Source organism: Simochromis diagramma, unplaced genomic scaffold, assembly GCF_900408965.1.
Source record: "Simochromis diagramma unplaced genomic scaffold, fSimDia1.1 OVJJ01000446.1, whole genome shotgun sequence".
Taxonomy (NCBI): domain Eukaryota; kingdom Metazoa; phylum Chordata; class Actinopteri; order Cichliformes; family Cichlidae; genus Simochromis; species Simochromis diagramma.
The window spans coordinates 824,543-845,274 of NW_024386822.1; the positions used below are offsets into that span (position 1 = coordinate 824,543).

At 44.0% G+C, this 20,732-nt stretch overlaps 2 protein-coding genes across 4 annotated transcripts in view; one reads left to right on the forward strand and one right to left on the reverse strand.

The window, feature by feature from the left end:
- The first annotated feature begins 216 nt into the window (after window positions 1-216).
- LOC120730782 (C-X-C chemokine receptor type 2-like) lies at window positions 217-2,785 on the forward strand. Its single transcript, XM_040027266.1, has one exon. The coding sequence runs from the start codon at window positions 245-247 to the stop codon at window positions 1,202-1,204; it is 960 nt and encodes a 319-aa protein (XP_039883200.1). The 5' UTR covers window positions 217-244; the 3' UTR covers window positions 1,205-2,785.
- Window positions 2,786-7,445: 4,660 nt separating this feature from the next.
- Window positions 7,446-20,732, reverse strand: part of LOC120730781 (methylglutaconyl-CoA hydratase, mitochondrial-like) — a 40,594-nt gene continuing 27,307 nt past the window's right edge. For 2 of the 3 annotated variants that reach the window (XM_040027264.1, XM_040027263.1), the window contains 3 exons: window positions 10,492-10,833; window positions 10,227-10,325; window positions 7,446-9,375 (listed from right to left, as the gene is read on the reverse strand). In XM_040027264.1, the coding sequence (XP_039883198.1) occupies window positions 8,480-9,375; window positions 10,227-10,325; window positions 10,492-10,833 (1,337 nt within the window). In that variant the 3' untranslated portion in view covers window positions 7,446-8,479. The remainder of the gene's footprint in view (window positions 9,376-10,226; window positions 10,326-10,491; window positions 10,834-20,732) is intronic. The other variant, XM_040027265.1, reaches the window with a different exon arrangement.

Genomic DNA, 20,732 nt, shown 5'->3' on the forward strand with positions numbered 1-20,732 from the left:
TCTATCAGAAACTTCAAAGCAAATGAAAACATCAAAATGAAAAAGGAGCTGCGATGTCTTGTGCCTGACTTCCAGTCAAGTCTTCATCATTTTCAGGATAAGATCCGAAGTTGGTGTTGTCATCTCTTTATTTTTGTGCATACACTTCCAGTTTGCTTGACTTTTGTTTTTTGTATATTTACTTTTGGCTAAACCATTGCTTTTATTGCTATGGTTAAAATATCATTGTTTTCTGTCCACAGCCATGTCATTTGTCTTTGAAGATGATTTCTTTCGGAACAATTATTCCTATGATTACAACGAATCCAGAGAATCATTCTCTCCAGATCCAGATACCTTAGTATGTGGATATGAACCTTTGGAACCTACAGCAGTTGTGATCCTGTGCGTCATCTTCACAGTCATCTCTGTATTGGCCATATTCGGAAACCTGCTGGTAGGATGGGTGATCAGAACCAGCCAAGAAATTTTGGCTCCATCAGATGTGTACCTGTTCCAACTGACCATAGCAGATGGACTGCTGGCTTTAACGCTTCAGTTCTGTGTTGCAGCACTAACTCGAGGATGGCTCTTAGGAGACCTCCTTTGCCAACTCCTCCACATCGTCATGGATGCGAACTTCTACACCAGCATCATCTTCCTCACCTGCATTAGCATCGATCGTTACCTTGTGATTGTGCGCGCCAGGGAGACACTCAAGAGTCACCAAAAGATGTGCAGCAGGATCCTCTGCACAGTGGTGTGGGTTCTCGGTTGTGCCCTTGCTCTGCCTACTCTTTCCATTCGCTTTGGCATCTCTACCGCATGGAGGCTCGCGATTCAGGGGTTCATTCGTGTTTTTGGCTTTTTGGTCCCTGTGATTGTCATGATCTCCTGCTACAGCATCACTGTTTCACGGCTGCTGCTCACTCACGGTTTCCAGAAGCACCGAGCCATGCGGGTGGTCGTAACCATCGTGGTTGCGTTTCTGCTCCTCTGGACACCATACCAGATAACCATGGTGATAGACATACTGCTGAGGGCTGATTTGGTACAGCATGACTGTGACACGAGGAGGTCGTTAAACACAGCCTTGGTTGCAACCCACTGCCTGGCTCTGCTGCACAGCTGCATCAACCCATTCCTCTATGTCGCTGCAGAAGAAAAGCTCAGGAAGAAGATGAAGCTGCTTTTTTACAGAAAAGACAGGCGGGAAAGTATGTGAGGCTCAAAATTCAGGAGGGCAACATGTCAGTAGATTGATCTGAAGGTCATAGTGATAATAATGCTATTTAAACTATGTTTCTTACTGCCGTTGTTTGTACTGATAACAAATAGCAAATATTGGGAATGATTATATAAAGTCTCTCAATATTTCACACTTGACCTCTGACCTCACGTTTACATTTCACATCAGTCTTTCTTTCAAGTTGACCCCAAAATCTGTTATTTTTACCACACTTTAAATTTTAAAGTATGTGTAAAAAGAAGAAAGACAAGGAAATGGACATAGACAAAATACAACGCTACCCCCTTAAAAGTAAATGTTGCCCAGGGACTGAGCTGCCTTGGCTTAAGTTTGGGCTCCCTGAGTGCTTCTTGCTTATTACTGCCATCATCACTAGTTGTAGTTGTACAAACTATCCAGCAGATGGCAATGAAGACCAAGAAGTTGTATAGACAAATACGTGACATTAAAAAAATTGAGAAAAAACAAGATTTAAGTGTTTATCATGCAGAATTTTCAGAAACAAATAAGTCATTCGCACACTCGCACGCAGTCAACTTCCCGATAAACTTTGTTACTAGCCATTGGCTCTGTTGGACCCGGCAGAGTCCCAAATGATCATGATTTGAACTTAAAGACTTGACACCTGCTCTAAATGTGTTTTCAGGCAGAGGATGAACAGAGGTGCTGCATAAAGGGTCACTGTGTGATAAATCATCACACCAAGTCAATTTACTTAAATGCAGAGCTGATAATGAGCACAGCAAAGTGTACTTAAATAATTAAATAATCTTGTGAGTTTAATTCTTCATTGACTTTAGTTTTGTTTGTTTTTCCGATTCAATGCACACTGTTAGAAAATACTTGTAACAGGCTCTGCAGGCATTTGTTGTCAATTTTAAAGCCACGTTGATAAAATGTTGTATTAATAATTTTGATGTGTGTTTGTTCTGCTTTGTTTTTGGTATATTAATTAAAGGTTCATTTAATTAACATGTTATAGAGCAAGTTATTACATATTAAATCTAAAACCGTACCCAGACGTAGAAAATGGTGTCAGTAGAGAAAGTAGTTCTAGGAAGTAAGTGCATCGCTTTTGTTTATATGCCATGTATGGGCTTAGAGTAGAGAAGTGAAGCGGACATGAAATGTGGGCGTTAAATCATCGTTGTGTCTTTGATTTTCTTTGTTCTTTTCTTTCTGAGTAATCCAGATCAGTCTTCAGATCTGTTATATTTTGCCATTTTGATTTTGCAACTGTTTATTTGTGTATAACCTCTGTCTTTGTGTGTAATAAAATGAAGTAGGTCTATTGAAAGAACTGGTATCGTTTCTGTTTCTGTGAATTCTGATATTTCTGCATCGACTGGTCTGTACATGAGCTCCAAGTCAACAGTACGTCCATCCTGTCGTGACCAAATGGCCCCAAAGTCACGTCTGTATTTGTGGTTTTATGGTCTTTATGGTAATCTTAAAGGTAGTCTGAAAAAATGCATTTAAGAAAGCTTTTAAATTATTTAGACACCTTTGCTCTGAGTCATTTTACGAGTACAGCATGAATGCAAACAATATATTCAATAAAAGTATGGGTTTAATGTAGATGTACAAGCTACATGTTCAAGATCCACAAAGTTTATTTTCCAGAGCAATGTCATGGAATCCTTTTTATTCAGGAAAGTGATCTTGATTTTTTATTTTATTCCCCCCAGCAAATCACCGGGCTTCAGTGTGCCTATTTGCTGCTGCTGGCTCTTACGTAGTTACAATGAATTCAATGAATAATAAATTAAATTGTATGTTCTTTATAGACTTTAATGTAATGTCTCTGGCTGGAGTAGCCAGCACTCATAGAGATCATTAAACACCCGTTTTTAGCCTGAAGGAGAACTCAACACTGATAATAACTGATAGCTGCCCTGATATCGGTTATCGCTATATGAGGTTTTAGGTTTTGTTGAGCCAACTACCTCAAAGGAAGCCGGGCTGTGTTGAACTTCCTTCACAGTAGAAATAGAAAATAGAAAATAATGCATCTTCCAAATTTTGGGGGACGTCCAAAAAAATTCACATCTAATGTAAACACAGAAATAGTAAAACATGAGCAACGATTAAGGATCAAAGTTGAAAGGAATTAAACATCATGTTATGTTAATTATGTTGAGATTGGCTGTTATGCATGTAATGCAATGAGGTGTTATTACTGACAGCTTGTTGATGCTGATTCATCTGTCAAAGTATTATTGTATAGTTTGTGTTGTTTATGTTGTTATTAATGTCCATATAGATCTATAGAATAATGTAAATCGTAATGGTAATTCATATTTTTATACTTGTGCTTGTTTCATATCCTCTTCTGGTTGAGGATTACAATGACACCCTCTCTCGTCTCCAATTGGACCTTACTGCTGAGATGGTATTTAAACCGCCTTTAAGATAAAGTAGTACCATAATAATTGTAACAATCAGTTTCTTTTGTCCCAGGACAGTCTGCTTGTAACTCAATCACTTTATTTTCATATTTTTAAGAACTAAATGATTACATTTGACTCCTAAACTAAAACTGTGCTCGCAAGGCAAACACATATCCAGTCATTAGTTTTGTTTTTTAAACCCCAATACATAAGTGGATCAAGTATAGTGCTGCTGCTATTAGTTGAAGAAAAACATTTCATCACTTCTGGAAAACTGATTTGTTTCCAAACCGTTCTGTTGCTGACTGACCAGGAAAAGTGGTGCTGAGAAGTGGCAAAAAGCAGGACTGATATATTGTTGTTTGACCCATAGAGCGTATAAAACACAGACATAGTCACAGTAATATCTCCCACTGGATTGGGAATCCACATTTTAAACTCTGAATTGTGGCGTTTTGGTCATCACTGTGTCATGTGGTATTTCTTGAAGCCATAAGTTGCCTTATATCGATGAAAGGCTCGAGATGAAAGCAGCAAGCTCTATTCATAAACTGTATCAGTGAAACATACAGAGACACATATATATTTGTTTTAAGTAATCGTCTAAATACTAGAATTTCAGTCCTGAGATGGTCTGTAAAACACAGATATTAGTAATATTAGCTTGATATTAGTCAGATATTCAATTAAAAATGGTTCAAAGGTCAACTCAGTGCACATACTTAAGAGGTACATCTTGGGTGAGGCCTTGCAGACCTTTTACTGGCTACATCTGGCTGGATTAGGACGGCCACGCCCCACAATTTTCCAGGGTGAGTTAGAAAAAATTCACCTCTATTTAGTTAGATTGATTATGCAGTCTGAAACCTGAAATGTTCAGGTTTTTTAGTGATGATTTACGGAAGAAAAGTTGCATTTCCAGTAAACTATCAAGGGTCACGTGGGATGGGTGGGTGATCAAAAGTTACATAATATGAAAGGTCTTATTTTTATCAACAGTTTGATGCCACCCCTCATCTTGTAGTGATGTTTTTTTTAAACTTTTGTTATAGAACATTTTTGCTGAGCTATCATATCTGGCCTCCTCCCTTTGGTCCTTCCCATGAGCTGTCAGATATCAGGATTTTTCTATAAAACCAATTCCTGTAGAAATGACATCATTACTGTGGGAATACTGTCACACATTCCAGCACGACTGGATTCACAGAGGAACACGAGGAGGAACTTTGTTTGCTGTGAACTCACCAGAACAGGAAACTGATGACATCCATGAGCTGCTGTAATCCTGAGAGCTGACTTCAAAAAGCGTGAAATGTCCCGACGCTCAGACCTGACGGGTCTGTGGACTGTTTGAAGGAAGCATGGACTGTGATGTTCTCCTCACTGAAGCAGATTCACACTCATACGGACACACAACACAACCATGATGTCAGCGTGACCCAGCTCTCATTGCTGAGTGACATTTCCTACTGTTTAGTGGTCAGTGAACACGCCACAGTGATGTTGATGTGGGCGTGGCAGCCACACACTGCAGTTGTGGATTTTCCTCTGTGTGCTGGAACTTTGTTTCAAAGTAGTTATGATGAGTTTATAAACATGTGTGTGAGTGAGACTGATGAGTGTAATGTGCTGTCAGAGCGAGGAGTCACTTTGAGGCTGTGTCCAGGAGTTATTTGTGATCACACAAACTCCTCTGGTGAGTTGGTCTGATGCACATTCATGGTTAGTGCTGCCCTGTTATACCTCAGTAACACAACTGCTGTGATGTTCACTGTCAGCCATCCTGTAACGTATGAGTGAGATTATTAGTAGATTATTAGCTCTCTGCCAGCAGATTAGAGGCTAAGCAGGCCTGAGCCCTGCAGCTGGCTGTGAGTACAGATGTGTCACAGCAGCATGAACACATCATCAGATGTTTGAAACCAACCGTTTCTGCCACAACAGAAAATACATTTTCTTTGCTGGATTTGATTTGTTTCTAAATCTACATCAGCTCCAGATATCAGTGATCAGTCTCATTGATTACTGATAATCGTCCACATCAGTCCGTCTTTATTTTTAAGGCTGCTGATATTATGATAAAGAAGCTCAAAGACTTACTGACACAGAGGCAGCTGTCACAGCTGTTTGAAAACCTGAGTTTGTGGAAGAACTTTGCAGAAACAAAAACACACCTCAGTCTTGGATTCAGGTTTTGGCTTCAAAGCGACACTTTCATCGGGAAGTTGAAATGAGACGTGTTTAATAAACTGGCACATTTCTTTCTCCTGTTTGTACAAAGCTCTCATTTTGGTGACGTCATCAAAGAAAACACACCTTTCACTTCCCCCGACGGTTTCTGGGCTCTGACTATTTCCTGGATCCTTTTAATGGACTTAAAGTGGCCACGTTGTGTAACACGGATCCTTTCAGCTTCTTCTGGAGATGTGAAAGGTTTCCAGGATCAGACGAGTTCAGGTGGATTCATAAAGAGAGATCAGCAATAAAAGGAATGAAATGTTTCATCAGCTGGAGGCAGAAGCAGCAGCTGGACTGTTTCCCCACAGCTGGACTCACAGGTGAGACACCTGCAGCTTTACTGACACCCAGTGGACACAGCAGGAAACTGCAGCAGCTCAGACAGTAATTCAAGTGTTTATTCAGGGCTGCTGTGGCTCGTTAAAAACTCTGAGATTCAAATAAACGAAGGTCTTCAAATGTCTCATATTTCTCCAAAATCATTAAATGGAAGTTTTTTCAGACTGGAAGGAAAAATGAAGCCAAGAAGAATTTTTTCAGTCAGTTTTTAAAGTTTCTCTCACTCAGCGTCTCTCCTCTTATCACCGCTGATCAGACACATTTATTTATTTGAAGATGCAGTTAGCGGCTGACACGCTGATGATGCTCAGTAGATCTGATCTTTGTATCTGGATTTATTTGACAGGGACAGTGTTCATGTTCATGGACATCAGGATAAAATCAGAAGATGGAAACCTGCCAGATTTGAGCTAAACTGCTCATTTACATGTGCATAGCTGGACTGGCCATCGGGCATACCGGGCATTTGTCTTTACCCACTCCGTCTTTTTGTTTGTTAACTGAAGACGGAGAGACAACAAACACTAAGGAAGTTCAGCCATCAGCTCCACCTATGGCAGCCTCCACCCTGCTTCCAACTCCAGCAGTCCGGATGCTGCGGTGAGTAAACTGGGCTCTGCTAATGTTGCTAATTCCCATCCTGTGACTATTAAAATGAAGGAGGAAAAAAGGCAGAAAAGAGTGGAGGAGGAAGGGATAAGTGTAGAAGCAGAGAATAAGAGGCTTGCAGAGGTGGAGAGGGTTAAGATGGATGAGATAAGGCAGGAAAGGAAGTACTGATTGAGAAGAAGAGACTGAAGGTAAACACTCCTGAGGTTGTTCATGTTAAAGAACTTGTGAGTCCAGAAACTGTTCATGGCTGCTGATGGGTTGCAGAACCCTGTGTCTGAGCTTAGTTTATCTAAGCCTGACAGCCATGAGACATTTCGTCACTCCAGGGCTTCCCCTAGGACTGAACTGGAGTCCTCAGCTAGCTCTGGATTCCTGGAGGTTGTTGCAGTTGCTGTGAAACCATCGTCTCATCTGTCTGCAGCCACCACTCTGCCATCTCTTCTGCCACCTCTTCTGCCACCTCTTCTGCCACCTGCAGCCCGTCCTGCCCATGGAAGACCTCAGCGAGCCGGAGGTCTTCCGTGGGCTGCCTTTGTGGTTTTCCAGCAGTAGTGCGGGAACGGGAGAGCAGCGAGCACAAGTTTCACGGGAGCGCAGACACGGAGCACGGGCACTGAGAAGAAGACACGGAACGGGAGTTGGGATCGCACTGGGGATTTATTGTTGTTTGGATCATTACACCACTGTAAATAAACGCACTGCCTTCATCATAAAGTCCTGCACTTTGGGTCGTCATTCCTCACATCCCCACGGTCTGGCACACAGCCTTGTATGATGTCAGAACTGATATCCTTAATATCGTTATCTCAGGTGTGGCTCTGGCCGTCACCAGAGAAGTACAACACACTGTTGTGCTGTTCAAGGGATAGCCAATCGGAACAAAGTTGCTGTAAAGGAAGACAAGCCGATTTCAGATTGTTTCAGGCGATGTAAGCTTTAAGCACCCCTCATATTTTTCAAGAATGTTTATATTAAAAAAACAAAACAAAAAACACTTTAATATGATGTTGTCTTAAGTAAGTAACAAAATTGGGCAGCAAGTAAAGATGACATGTAAACAAAATAGTTTAGCTTATGTTTGCTATTTGCTATGGGGAAAAGTGTCAAGCTCTGACCAGTAATCAAGTCACTCAGATCTTTTTTTGGTAAATTATAGAGTTGAGATAAGTTTTTATTCAGATTAATTTGGCACCAAAAACAATTAATGATTTTTAACCAGTTAATCTGAAGGATTTTTTTGTTACTAGCACATTGAGGCCCCAAAAGTAAGAAATCAAACCGTCTCCATTCACTCCACTTTGGTAAAGGGAATCAAAAACTGTTTTATGCAGACATGAACACAGCAGGACACATTTAACTTAGCTGGGTTAGTTTGCTTTGTTTCTCCAAATCTTAATGTGATTAGTTGTAAATTCTTTACTTTAAATTTAAAGCACCTTGTGGTGACTGCTGTCATAAATTGTCACTATATAAATAAACGTGAATAGAATTAACAAAGTCAGAAAGTGCTTTAGCCTGAAACACCAGCCACAACGACCCCTAAGGTCCAGCTGTCAACTATGATTTAAGGGCTAATGTGTTGACGAGTTTAGTCTGACCCATAATTTATGTTGGAAGCAGTGGAACAGCAGCAGAGCTGAAGGCAGAACTGATCGATTCTGGAACGATCACTTCATTCCCCTTTGTACTGAGGCTGCCTCTTCTCCTTGAAAGCAGACAAGCCTTCCAAACGGTCTTTGGTTGGTATCACCTGGGAATAACAAGCCTCTTCTATTGCCAGACCTGTAGATAAATCCACCTCTATCCCCTGGTTAATTGCCAACTTTGCCATCCTTATTGCAATTGGGCCCTGGGGGTTAATCTCCCGTGCGAGCTCCAGAGCCCTCAAGTAGGCAGCATCTCCACTGTTATTCTGCTCCACAGAATGACTGACAAGACCCATTTGTTGCGCCTGTGTTCCATCAACCACTCGTGCAGCAAAGATGAGCTCCTTGGCAAGAGAGACGCCAATCACCCTAGGGAGACGTTGTGTACCACCTGCTCCAGGAATAATTGCAAGTTTAGTCTCAACTAGTCCCATTTTGGCAGTATTGGAGGAAATTCTGATGTCACAAGCAAGGGCCATTTCCAAGCCTCCTCCTAAGGCAGCACCATCAATTGCAGCAATTGTTGGTACTGGCAGGTTTCCTAGCTCTGTAATAAGGGCTCGTGCTTTGGATACAAATGGTCCCACTTCGCTCTGGTGCATCTTGGCCCTCTCCTTCAGATCTGCACCTGCACAAAATATACCAGGAACCAAACTACATAAAATTACACTGCGCACTTTTTTATTCTTCTTGATGTCCTCCACAGCTTCAAACATCATTTTCACAAGATTTTTGTTTATGGCATTTTTGGCTTTTGGTCGATTTATTCCAACGACGACAATACCGCTGTCTTCTCCGTCTAGGTATCTAACACGCAGCTCATCCTTTGAGTCGGAGCTGTAGTATCGCATAACAGCGCTGTGGCCGTTCAGGCGAGGACGAAGCACAGACTCCACCCCTGAATCCACCTCCACCTGGGGGACTGAGAGGACAACAAAGCACAACATGAGCTGTAGTAACATTTTTTAATAATCATCTGATGGCCTCCTTACAGTAAACCTACCTCTGTACTGCGCCTCAGTGCTGCATTTGATACACCAGAAAACATTGACAGTAAAGTAATTATGCTGCTGTGGTTTCTGTCATATCCATCTCATAGATTCATGAGGATTCTTCCTCAGTTACAAACGTTAGTCATGGAGTTCCAAAAGGTTCTGTACTGGGACCAGTTCTATTCACATTATAAATTTTTCTCTTATAACATATAAGAAAACACTGTAAACATTTTCACTGATATGCAGATGAAACCCAGCTTTATTAATCTATGAGAAAAGATAAGAGTTAAACTACCAGCATGTCTTAAAGTCAACAACCTTGATGACCTCCAGTTTTTGTTAAATTCATACATAATTGATACATAATAATTCTTCTACTCGACCATTAAAACCTGAGAAACAGGGGGATCAATGACTGACACAAAAGGAGGAACATTTACTGTCAGCATGTTTCCATGTCAGCTGCTGTTTACCACCACAGAAGAAGAACAGCTTGTCCACATGCAGCCTCTGTGTCAGATCAATGCAGTGAAGCACACTCACTGTTTAGTAAAGTCATGTTGTGGAGCTGTTTCACTGATCAATGACTGAGTCTGAAGGAGGTTTTCTGACTTCTGGAACAAACCTGGAAGTTTCTCTTCAGCTCTCTGTATCAGCTGTTTGTAACTCTCAACTCTTTCAGCTTCTGGAACAAGTTTGTGTGAGTCACAGTCAAGGAGCCACCAGAGGACACCTGCTGACCATCGGCATTATGGGTAGTGTAGGAGGAGACACTCACCTGACATGAAATAGTGACAGAAATAAAATAAAAGACCTCCAGAAACCACAAGAAGAATCAGGAGAACCAGGAGAGCTTTGGCCCAGGATGGAAACCGTTCTGTGGAGGAACACAAAGAACAACATGACCTTTGACCTCTGACTGAATGTAATGATATATTTTACTGAATATACCTCAAGCCAAGATACTTGTAGTCAACATGTGTTTTCAGCAGTAAAATAATAAAGTTTTATCTGAATGATAAAACCGAGTGTTTGTTGCTGACCTTTGACCTGCACCTGTACATCGCCTAGTTTCATGTAGCCATATCTAAGGTCTGTGACGGAGCAGGTGTAGGTGGCGCTGTCAGACAGTTGGAGGTTGGTCAGGTTCAGGCTGAGGTCTCCAGTTTCCAGAGCGTCAGTCTTCATGGATGTTCGGCCGCTGTAACGCTGGTTTTGATCTTTCAGTTCGTCTCCTTGAAGCTGACGCTGGTGGACGGTTGGAGGACTGAGGTCGGAGCGACTCCACACCACTGTGGGGTCAGTCAGAGCGAAAGTGTTATACTGACAGGGCAGGATGAACGAGTCCCCCTCATACAGCTCCACAGCTGAGGCATGCTGGGAAACTGAGGACACAGACAGAGACTCCATGAGTCACTTTGAGGTAAAGATACACCAGGTAGATATTTGTGTTTTTCTTTCCTTTACTTTCTGTACAGTCTCTCACTTCTTATTTTTTATTTTTAGATTCTTCACTTCTTTGTGAATCTGCATGCTCCATGCATGTGTAACAGGTGTATTAAAAAGATCATTTGTATCTCACCAAAGATCCATCCTGTGGGGTTATTTTCATTTGTCAGTCTTGTTTATGGACATGCATATGTATATATATTTATTTTCTGTATTTATATTTTGGGAGCTTTTATTTTCCTTGTGTGACCTTTGACGTCCCACAGAGTCACTTCCTGTTCCGGTTACAGAGCGATTAAACACAGTTAAAGTAATTGAAGTCATTCAAATATTGTTTGTTCCACTTGTGCATTTTGTCTCACACTGTTACTATATGGTCACGATGCAGTGCATTTTAATTTGTTATATATGTTTATATGTATATTTCATTATTTTAGCAGCTTGATTTATAATGAGCTTTGTTGTGATGTCACACCTCAGTCGTCTAGAGGCCCTGCTGGGGAGAGGTGTGCATGCAGACGTCCGGTCATATGAAGTTGCTGCACTGAATTTGTTTTTATTTGAACAGTTTTGGGAGGATAAACCTGCCTCAGCTGGCAAAGCAAGAGTCAACTCGTCTCATCATTCGCATAACAAAACACAGAGAACACAGTAATCAGAGTGTCAGGCCAGACCACCTACACCTGTCACTGTGCTGCTGGAACACTCACCCAGTGAGGGACAGTAAAGGATATTTATGTTCTTCTCTTTTTTAAGTTCTTTTTTTTAATTGCAAAGGTTTAATAAATATTCAAGTGTTGATTTTCTCTGTTTCTGTGCTTTGGATGCTTTGGAATAACCTTCCTCTCCATATTAGACAGGCTACATCAGTGCAAGTCTTTATTAAAAACCTATTTTTATTCCCTGGCTTTTAACTCTGTGGGTAACTGATATTATTATTATTTTTTTATTATTCATTTATTTCTTTTTTTTAAAATTTTATTGCTATGTCTGGTTTTATTACAATGTGCATATTAGTATTGTACAGTACTTTGGTCTACAAGGTGTGTTTTTAAAATGCTATATAAATAAATAAATGATGATGATTTTAGCATTTACGTGTTGAAAAAAGCCAAAAAACAATCATACATATTGAAACTCATTGTTTTTATTTGTTTTTTAAAGCTTCTTGGAGATGGCCTGTTGTGCCATGTCAACAACCTTATTCAGGTTTGTAACTGAGCTCCGTGTGTGGGAAAACCCTGAATCACTGAGTTCATCATGAGTACTCAGTTATAATATCAGTGCATGCACAGGTGAGATAACCAGGTCCTGCTGTTATAAGTGTAAGTATCACAGAAATGGCTTATGTATAACGAAGTTTAATAGATGGCTCCAGCAGTTAAAATGTTCCTGCTTGTACATTTCTGTGGACAATATTGTAAAGGTGTGTTTATCTTGTCACAAAGAACAAGTTTTGTTACACCGCTATTATCGCGAGGTTTGGGCGTGATGATATAGGCTGTGAGCCCACGTTTAATAATCACGCTAAGGAGTTCAGCGAGCTATCTGCAAAGGCCTGGTTAGTCTACCAGCTGTTCAAGGTATTTGATATAACTGTATTGTAATATTGTGAAAATTTGTGATGTATGGTGTTCTAATTATTTTATGTTTTCAATTAGAATGCACAGGACTGTAAAGCTATTGTTCTAGGACCTCCGAAGTGGCAGGCGGCCACGAGGTAATTCTTTTGTGTTACTTTTGATAGACTGACGCGCTTAAAGCCTTTGTGTTTTATGTTTGCAGTTTTCACGGCGTTCAATAAATGCAGCGAAGCGCCCGTCTTGAAGTAGCCGTGGCTGTGTTGTCATTTCGGAGTTACAATAAGTTATTTCCTCGCTGTGAGAACATAACTGAGTGAATTCATAGAAAGTTATTTAATCTTTCTCTCTCCTGTTTGGCCGGGGCAAAACTCATGGTGGGTTCACACCCTTGGCCCACGCCTTCCTGGATTGGGAACAGCTGGGCCTCATCAGACCAGCTTGTATTTAGGAGCTAGGAGGTCTGCTGTTCGGCGCTGGACTGTTGTGAAGACTCTCACTCCCCAGACCTGTCCTCGTGTTTCCCCATGTGAAGTGTGGAAGGAGCGACTGGTCACTAGTGGAAAGAGAGAGGTCGGAGTGGACGTGTGTGATTCCCCTTTTTTCCCTGGAGCCCCTCACGTCTTGTCCTCACAGACACAGTCCTCGCACAGCCTGTAAATACACTTGGTGAAGTGTATGGGGTGGGAGATGTTTCTCTGTTAAATCGCAACTCCGGAGTCCTGCGTGTGGATCCTCAGAGCAACCCGTGACAATAACTGAGTGAATTCACAGAAAGTTATTTAATTATAGCAGGAAAACAACAAAAAAAAAGTGGTTTGGTCCTCCATCATTAAACATTAAAATCATTAAACAATTTTTTTCTTTTTTTATTGCTGAAAGGGATTTTTTGATTTCCCATCAGCCCCTTCCAGCTGACAGGTGCACAGTTGAAACCAGCTAACAGTATTCAGGCTCCACCCACTGCAACAGTCTCTACACAGCACACAGTGATCTGTCTGACTGAAGCTCTGCTTTGTGCTGCTTTCTGATAACTCCACATACAGATGCTGTGTAACAGCAGAGGCTATGATGGCTCTGTTGGTCACTACAAACACTTTGGATGTTCAGAGTAGAGCCCTGCATTGGGACTGGGACCCAACGCAATCTTGCAGGAGCTTCTGGCGGGAACGGGCATCTAAAAATAGACAGCAGGTCCTGAGAGCCATCGTGTTCACTGTGATGTTCAGCAAGTTTGAATGTGTTTCTTTGAAATGTGTCTCAGGGTTTTCTTTGGTTTTTAAGCTGCTCTTGTTCACAATAATATGATATTTGCACATCTGATTATTGTTGCTGTGTATTTGTGATCAAAAGCTCAGAGACTTTCTCTTCTTGTTCTACTGAAATGACACATTCAGTGCGTAGAAACTTATATCATCATACAGTATAACTGCAGGTGTGGGCGGGGTCACACTCAAAAACAGCAGAAGTGGGTGGTAATGGTCAGAAACTCAGCAGGAGTGGGATTTATAAACAGTCCAGCACAGGCTCAAGTTCAGAGCTTTAAAAAGCTGCACAATACAGTAGGACACCATCACGTGTCTGCTGTCAGACTGTTTAAACGGGCCTATCAGAGCCTGTTGCCGGGCAGATTATTCACCCTGGAGCTGCAGCTGTGGAACAGCCACAGCCAAAGATGGTTGGTGTGACGGGCGCACCTGCAGACACACAACTATGCAGTGAGTGACCCCCGTGCAGCAACACTTTGGTGCAGTATGAGTTGTGTTAGTTTCACACACACTGCACACACAAATATAATGACTCACACTTCTTGTTCATATATCTCACTCATTCATTTGGACTTTGGTGAAATCCATTAGTTCTACTTGGAGCACATTTAGTGAGCTTTTGTACAACACAGTTAAATTCTGTCTTTGTCACATTTCTTTGTTTTGCTGCTGCTGAAGGCTCCATGTGACTGCTGAGGGCTGCTGGTAGTTCTACACAGGAAGTGCTGATTGGACCAAACCCAGCACAGCCCTCTCATTGGGGGCCAATGTTTGTGTTGTTGTTGGATGATTGCTGGTATTTGTGTTGCCCTCATGTCTCACACTGCTCTGATCAGCCAGTATTTAAGTCCTCTTTGTTTCTTGTGGGTCGGCTCACTTTGATTGTGTTGAGCAGTTAGTTTGGAGTGAAGTTGTTTGACTTTAGTTCTGATCAGCTGACCTCTCTGAGGCCCCGTGTCACTTCCTGTTGGATATTTGTGCATTTTTGGTTAAATAAAAGACACTTTTTCCCAAAATGGCCGCTGTGTTCTCACGTCTGAGCAGCTCGCTCCATCACACTGGCTCACGCCCCAAAACATGAATGTGATATAAGCGTGCCCTGAAAGCTGAATACAAACATATAGCAGGTCACAGCAGTGTGGAGAATATGACAATGAGCTCAGACAGTCAAAGATTCTTTTCTATGGATGTTTTTCAGGAGATGTTTGGTGCCTGCAGGACCAGCATGTTGTAGCACCTCACAAGTGTAGATACTGTAGGTGCAGTGAATGTTTAAATCAGGGGTCCCCAATCCCAGTCCACGAGGGCCGGTGTCCTGGCAGGTTTTAGATCTCACCCTGGGTCAACACAGCTGAATCACATGATTAGTTCATCACCAGGCCTCTGGAGAACTTCAAGACATGTTGAGAAGGTAATTTATTCATAAGCTGTGATGGATCAAGGACACATCTAAAACCTGCAGGGACACCGGCCCTCATGGACTGGGATTGGGGACCCCTGGTTTAAATTGTACTGATTAGAATATACTGGACATTCAATGCTAAGAATCAGCACACTGTGTTAGAGGCTGGGATTTGGTGAATTCTTTATTCATCATAAATGATGAATCCTTTGATCATCATTTATGTCCAGTTGAGAATGAATCTGTGCACTCACATATTAAATGAACTGAAAACAGTAGTGTGATCTTCCTATAAGGAATGAGAGAACTGAGACAGCTGTTATTTTAATCAGCCTGTCTCAGTTGTTTTAACTCTAAGTATCACAAAGTAATGTGGTAACATCTGGACTGACCAGTTTACGGTCAGCATTTTAATCGCTAGTTTAAAGGCTGTGGGCTGCAGCCGTTGCTCTAACACTATAAATGCAACAGGCCTCAGTGCTGGTTCTAACAGTCTGAGCTGTTTCCAGCTTTGCTTGTGAAGAACACAGCAGCTCACAAAACACATAGCTAGCTCGTACAGCTGCGACGTAAAACTTTCATAAACTAAGATGACCTTAAAATAACGGGGCTACGTGTGGTGATGCTAGCGTTAGCCATGTTACCTTCAACAGGTGGTCAGACAGCATAAACAGGCACTCAGTCAGAGGTTGAGCTCTCCGTTTCACCGCAGGGTCCCTTCATTCTTCACATTTCTGTGTCGAGCCGAGTGTAAATCCTGAGGCTGAACGGCCTTTGTAGAAGCACACACGCTTCTTAGCAGGGCGAAGCTATGAGCTAGAAAAATCCAGGCTGGCAGCCTGTGTCTGTCCAACCCAGTGACTTTCTACAGTCATTGGTCCAACCAATCAGAGAGCTCCTTACATCTTACCGTGTGGCTAATTTGCATTGCAGCAGGATTTTTAAAATGAAGTAGCTAATCCAAATGTTAATCCCTGAGCAAACAGGAAAGGGAAGTGGATTTTGAAATGAGGAGTGGGATCTCCATTTTAAAAAGCATTTTGAAAATCACTTTATCCGACCTGGAAAGGTCGGATAAAAATGAAGTCCAATAGGGCAGATCCAGCAATGGCTGAGCAGTGTGAAGGATGGCCGGCCATGTGAGGTGAATGGAAATCGCAGAGGAGTTAGCCACAGCATGTGCGTTAAATAAGGCTTTAAGGGAAACCCGAATAGTCTAAATAGTCTAAACAAAAAGTCTAAATAAAAAGTATGAAAACAGAGATGAGGATTGGAGTGGGTAAGGGTGAGCTGCTGTTTCTTTTGATCACCAGTTTTCTCCTGTTTTGAGTTAGTTAAGGAGGTCGGACTGTCTCGGTTTTGGGTCGCTGCTCTTGCCGTCCACCGGCCAGTCAGCTGATTAGTTTTGCGTTCTTTTTCTAACTTTAATGCTGTTTTCGTTGTTGTTTTTCACCGTCTACTCAGTATATTTGTATTATTTTCCTTTTCCAAATTTTTGTGATTTTGTTTTCGACACTCGACATGACCCCAAGGCTCACCTACACCAGGGACTCCCTCATCTAGCTGCGGCTGCAGCTGCAGCCCGGCCTCCGGCTTTTCCTGAACATTGATGGCTTTTCACCACTTCTTCGTCTGGACAGGCGGCGGCGTGTGTCTGTATTTAACCAACAGCTGGTCCTCTACAGTCACTGTGAGGGACAAACTGTACACTACAGACATCAAGCTTCTGGCTGTTTCCCTGCGCCCCTACTACCTCACCCGAGAATCCCCACAGCTTTTCATCATCTTGGTTTACATCAACCCCAGAGCTGATGCAGCTAAAGCCACAGAGTACTTCACCAACAATCTGTACCAACTGGAACAATTATCACCGGACTCTCCCAAGTTCATTCTGGGTGATTTAAACCACTGTTCCCCTGACAAGTCACTTAAAGTCTGGTCTGCTGGGGCGGCAACATCTCTGCCGGGGACAGGAAGAGACTGAACAGGCTGATCCGAAGGGCCAGCTCTGTTCTAGGATGCCCTCTGGACCCAGTGGAGGTGGTGAGTGACAGGAGAATGGTGGCTAAGCTGTCATCCCTGTTGGAACAACATCTCCCACCCCATGCAGGAGACTGTGACAGCACTGAGCAGCTCCTTCAGTGGCTGCAGCACCCACGGTGTGGGACGGAGAGATTTCGCAGGTCTTTCCTCCCCACTGCTGTCAGACTCCACAACAAAGACTTTAACTGATCAAACACATATTCACCAGTGTGTGAATGTGTGTGTGACTGAATGTGTGAAGCGCTTTGGGGTCCTTAGGGACTAGTAAAGCACTATACAAATACAGGCCATTTACCATTTACCACACAAACCCACACATGTGCAATAAGACTAAGTGCAAAGTTGTATTTTTACTTAGTTGTATAAAGCATTTGTATTCTATTTTTATCCCATTGTATCCATCCATCCATCTTCATCCGGTTTGTCCGGGGCCGGGTCGCGGGGGCAGCAGCCTAAGCAAAGAGGCCCAGACCTCCCTCTCCCCAGCCACCTCCTCCAGCTTATCCGGGGGAATCAGAATCAGAATCAGAATGGGTTTTATTGCCAAATGTTGAGCAGGTTTACAACATTAGGAAATTGCTGCGGTGCTTCAGTGCAAACATGCTGTCATAAATTGCGCTTAAATAGACATGAAAAAATAAAAGTAAGAATAAGAATTAAAAGTGCTACGTAGAAAGATATATGCATGAGATATACATGAGATATATACATGAGAATAAGAATTAAAAGTGCTACGTAGAAAGATATATACATGAGTGCAGGTGGTGATCAGTGCCAAAACATGGAATCATGCAGTGAACACAGCGTAGGGTCATGAGTTAGTGGTGGGAACAGTCATACGGTTATTGTTCATGTGTCCAACAGCAGAGGGGAAGAAACTGTTCTTATGGCGAGAGGTTCTGGTGCGAATGGACCGGAGCCTCCTGCCTGAGGGGAGCAGGTCAAACAGACTGTATCCAGGGTGAGAAGGGTCAGCTGAGATCCGAGCTGCACGCCGCAGTGTCCTGGAGGTGTACAGGTCCTGCAGAGATGGGAGTCTACAGCCAATCACCTTCTCAGCAGAGCGCACAACACGCTGCAGTCTCTGTTTGTCCCTGATAGTGGCTCCAGCGTACCACACGGTGATGGAGGAGGTGAGGATGGACTCGATGATTGCGGTGTAGAATTGCATCATCGTCCGTGTTGGCAGGTTGAATTTCTTCAGCTGCCTCAGGAAGTACATCCTCTGCTGGGCTTTCTTGATGACGGAGGTGATGGTGGGCTCCCACTTCAGGTCCTGAGTGATGGTAGTACCCAGGAAGCGGAATGAGTCCACAGAGGTGATGGGGGTGTCAGTCAGGATGATGGGGGGGAGTGGAGCTGTGTGCTTCCTGAAGTCCACAATAATCTCCACTGTCTTCTGGGCATTCAGCACCAGGTTGTTGTGGCTGCACCAAGACACCAGACGTTCAACCTCCCTCCTGTAGGCAGACTCATCCCCGTCCGAGATGAGCCCAATAACGGTGGTGTCATCTGCAAACTTGATTAGCTTGACAGACTGGTGGGTGGAGGTGCAGCAGTTAGTATACAGGGAGAAGAGCAGGGGAGAAAGAACACAGCCCTGAGGGGAGCCAGTGCTGATGGTCCGAGAGTCCGAGACATTCTTTCCCAGCCTCACATGCTGCTTCCTGTCCGTCAGGAAGTCAGTGATCCACCGGCAGATGGGATCAGGCACATTCATCTGGGAAAGGTTGCCTCGGAGATGGTCTGGAAGGATGGTGTTGAAGGCAGAGCTGAAGTCCACAAACAGGATCCTGGCGTAGGTTCCTGGGGAGTCCAGATGCTGCAGGATGAAGTGTAGGGCCATGTTGATGGCGTCATCTACAGACCTGCTGGCTCTGTATGCAAACTGCAGGGGGTCCAGGAGGGGGGCCGTGAGGGTCTTGAGATGGGAGAGAACTAGGCGCTCAAATGACTTCATGACCACAGATGTCAGAGCCACGGGTCTGTAGTCATTTAGTCCAGTGATCCTAGGTTTCTTGGGGACAGGGATTATGGTAGAGGACTTGAAGCAGGCAGGCACATGACATGCCTGCAGTGAGGAGTTGAAAATGCCAGAAAACACTGGGGCCAGCTCGTTTGCACAGTGTCTGAGGGTGGCAGGAGACACACCGTCTGGGCCGGGAGCTTTTATACCAAGGCGTTCCCAGGCCAGCCGAGAGATATAATCTCTCCAGCGTGTCCTGGGTCTTCCCCGGGGCCTCCTCCCGGTGGGACATGCCTGGAACACCTCATCCAGGAGGCGCCCAGGAGGCATCCTTGTCAGATGCCCGAACCACCTCAGCTGGCTCCTTTCGATGTGGAGCAGCAGCGGCTCTACTCTGAACCCCTCCCGGATGGCCGAACTTCTCACCCTATCTCTAAGGGAGAGGCCAGCCACCCTTCGGAGGAAGCTCATTTCTGCCGCTTGTATCCGCGATCTCGTTCTTTCGGTCACTACCCACAGCTCGTGGCCATAGGTGAGGGTAGGGACGTAGATCGACCGGTAAATTGAGAGCTTCGCTTTTACACTCAGCTCCCTCTTCACCACGACGGACCAGTGCAGCGTCCGCATTACTGCAGCTGCAGCCCCAATCCGTCTGTCGATCTCCGGCTCCCTTCTCCCATCACTCGCGAACAAGACCCCGAGATACTTGAACTCCTCCACTTGGGGCAGGAACTCATCCCCGACCCGGAGTGGGCACTCCACCCTTTTCCGGCTGAGAACCATGGCCTCAGATTTGGAGGTGCTGATCCTCATTCCCGCTGCTTCACACTCGGCTGCGAACCGTTCCAGTGCGAGCTGGAGGCCCTCACCCGATGAAGCCAACAGAACCACATCATCTGCAAAAATCAGAGATGAGATTCTGAGGCCACCAAAGCGAAAGCCCTCCGCCACTTGGCTGCGCCTAGAAATCCTGTTGATAAAAATTATGAACAGAACCGGAGACAAAGGGCAGCCCTGGTGGAGCCCATCACCCACCAGGAACGAGTCCGACTTATTGCCGGCAATGCGAACCAAGCTCTTGCAACGGTTGTATAGGGATCGAATGGCCCGTAGCAATGGGCCAGACACCCCATATTCCCGCAACACCTCCCACAGGACACCCCGAGGGACACGGTCGAATGCCTTCTCCAAGTCCACAAAACACATGTAGACTGGTTGGGCAAACTCCTATGCACCCTCAAGTATCCTGGAGAGGATAAAGAGCTGGTCCAGTGTTCCGCGACCAGGACGAAAACCGCATTGTTCCTCCTGTATCCGAGGTTCGACTAACGGACGAACTCTCCTTTCCAGCACCCTGGCATAGACTTTCCCAGGGAGGCTGAGGAGTGTGATCCCCCTGTAGTTGGAACACACCCTCCGGTCCCCTTTCTTAAAGATGGGGACCACCACCCCGGTCTGCCAGTCCACAGGTACTGCCCCTGATCTCCACGCAACATTGCAGAGGCGTGTCAACCAGGACAGCCCTACAACGTCAGAGCCTTCAGGAACTCGGGGCGGACCTCATCACACCAGGGGA

Excerpts from the sequence above, each read along its gene's own strand:
- LOC120730782 (XM_040027266.1), top strand. The coding sequence starts at position 245 with ATGTCATTTGTCTTTGAAGATGATTTCTTTCGGAACAATTATTCCTAT.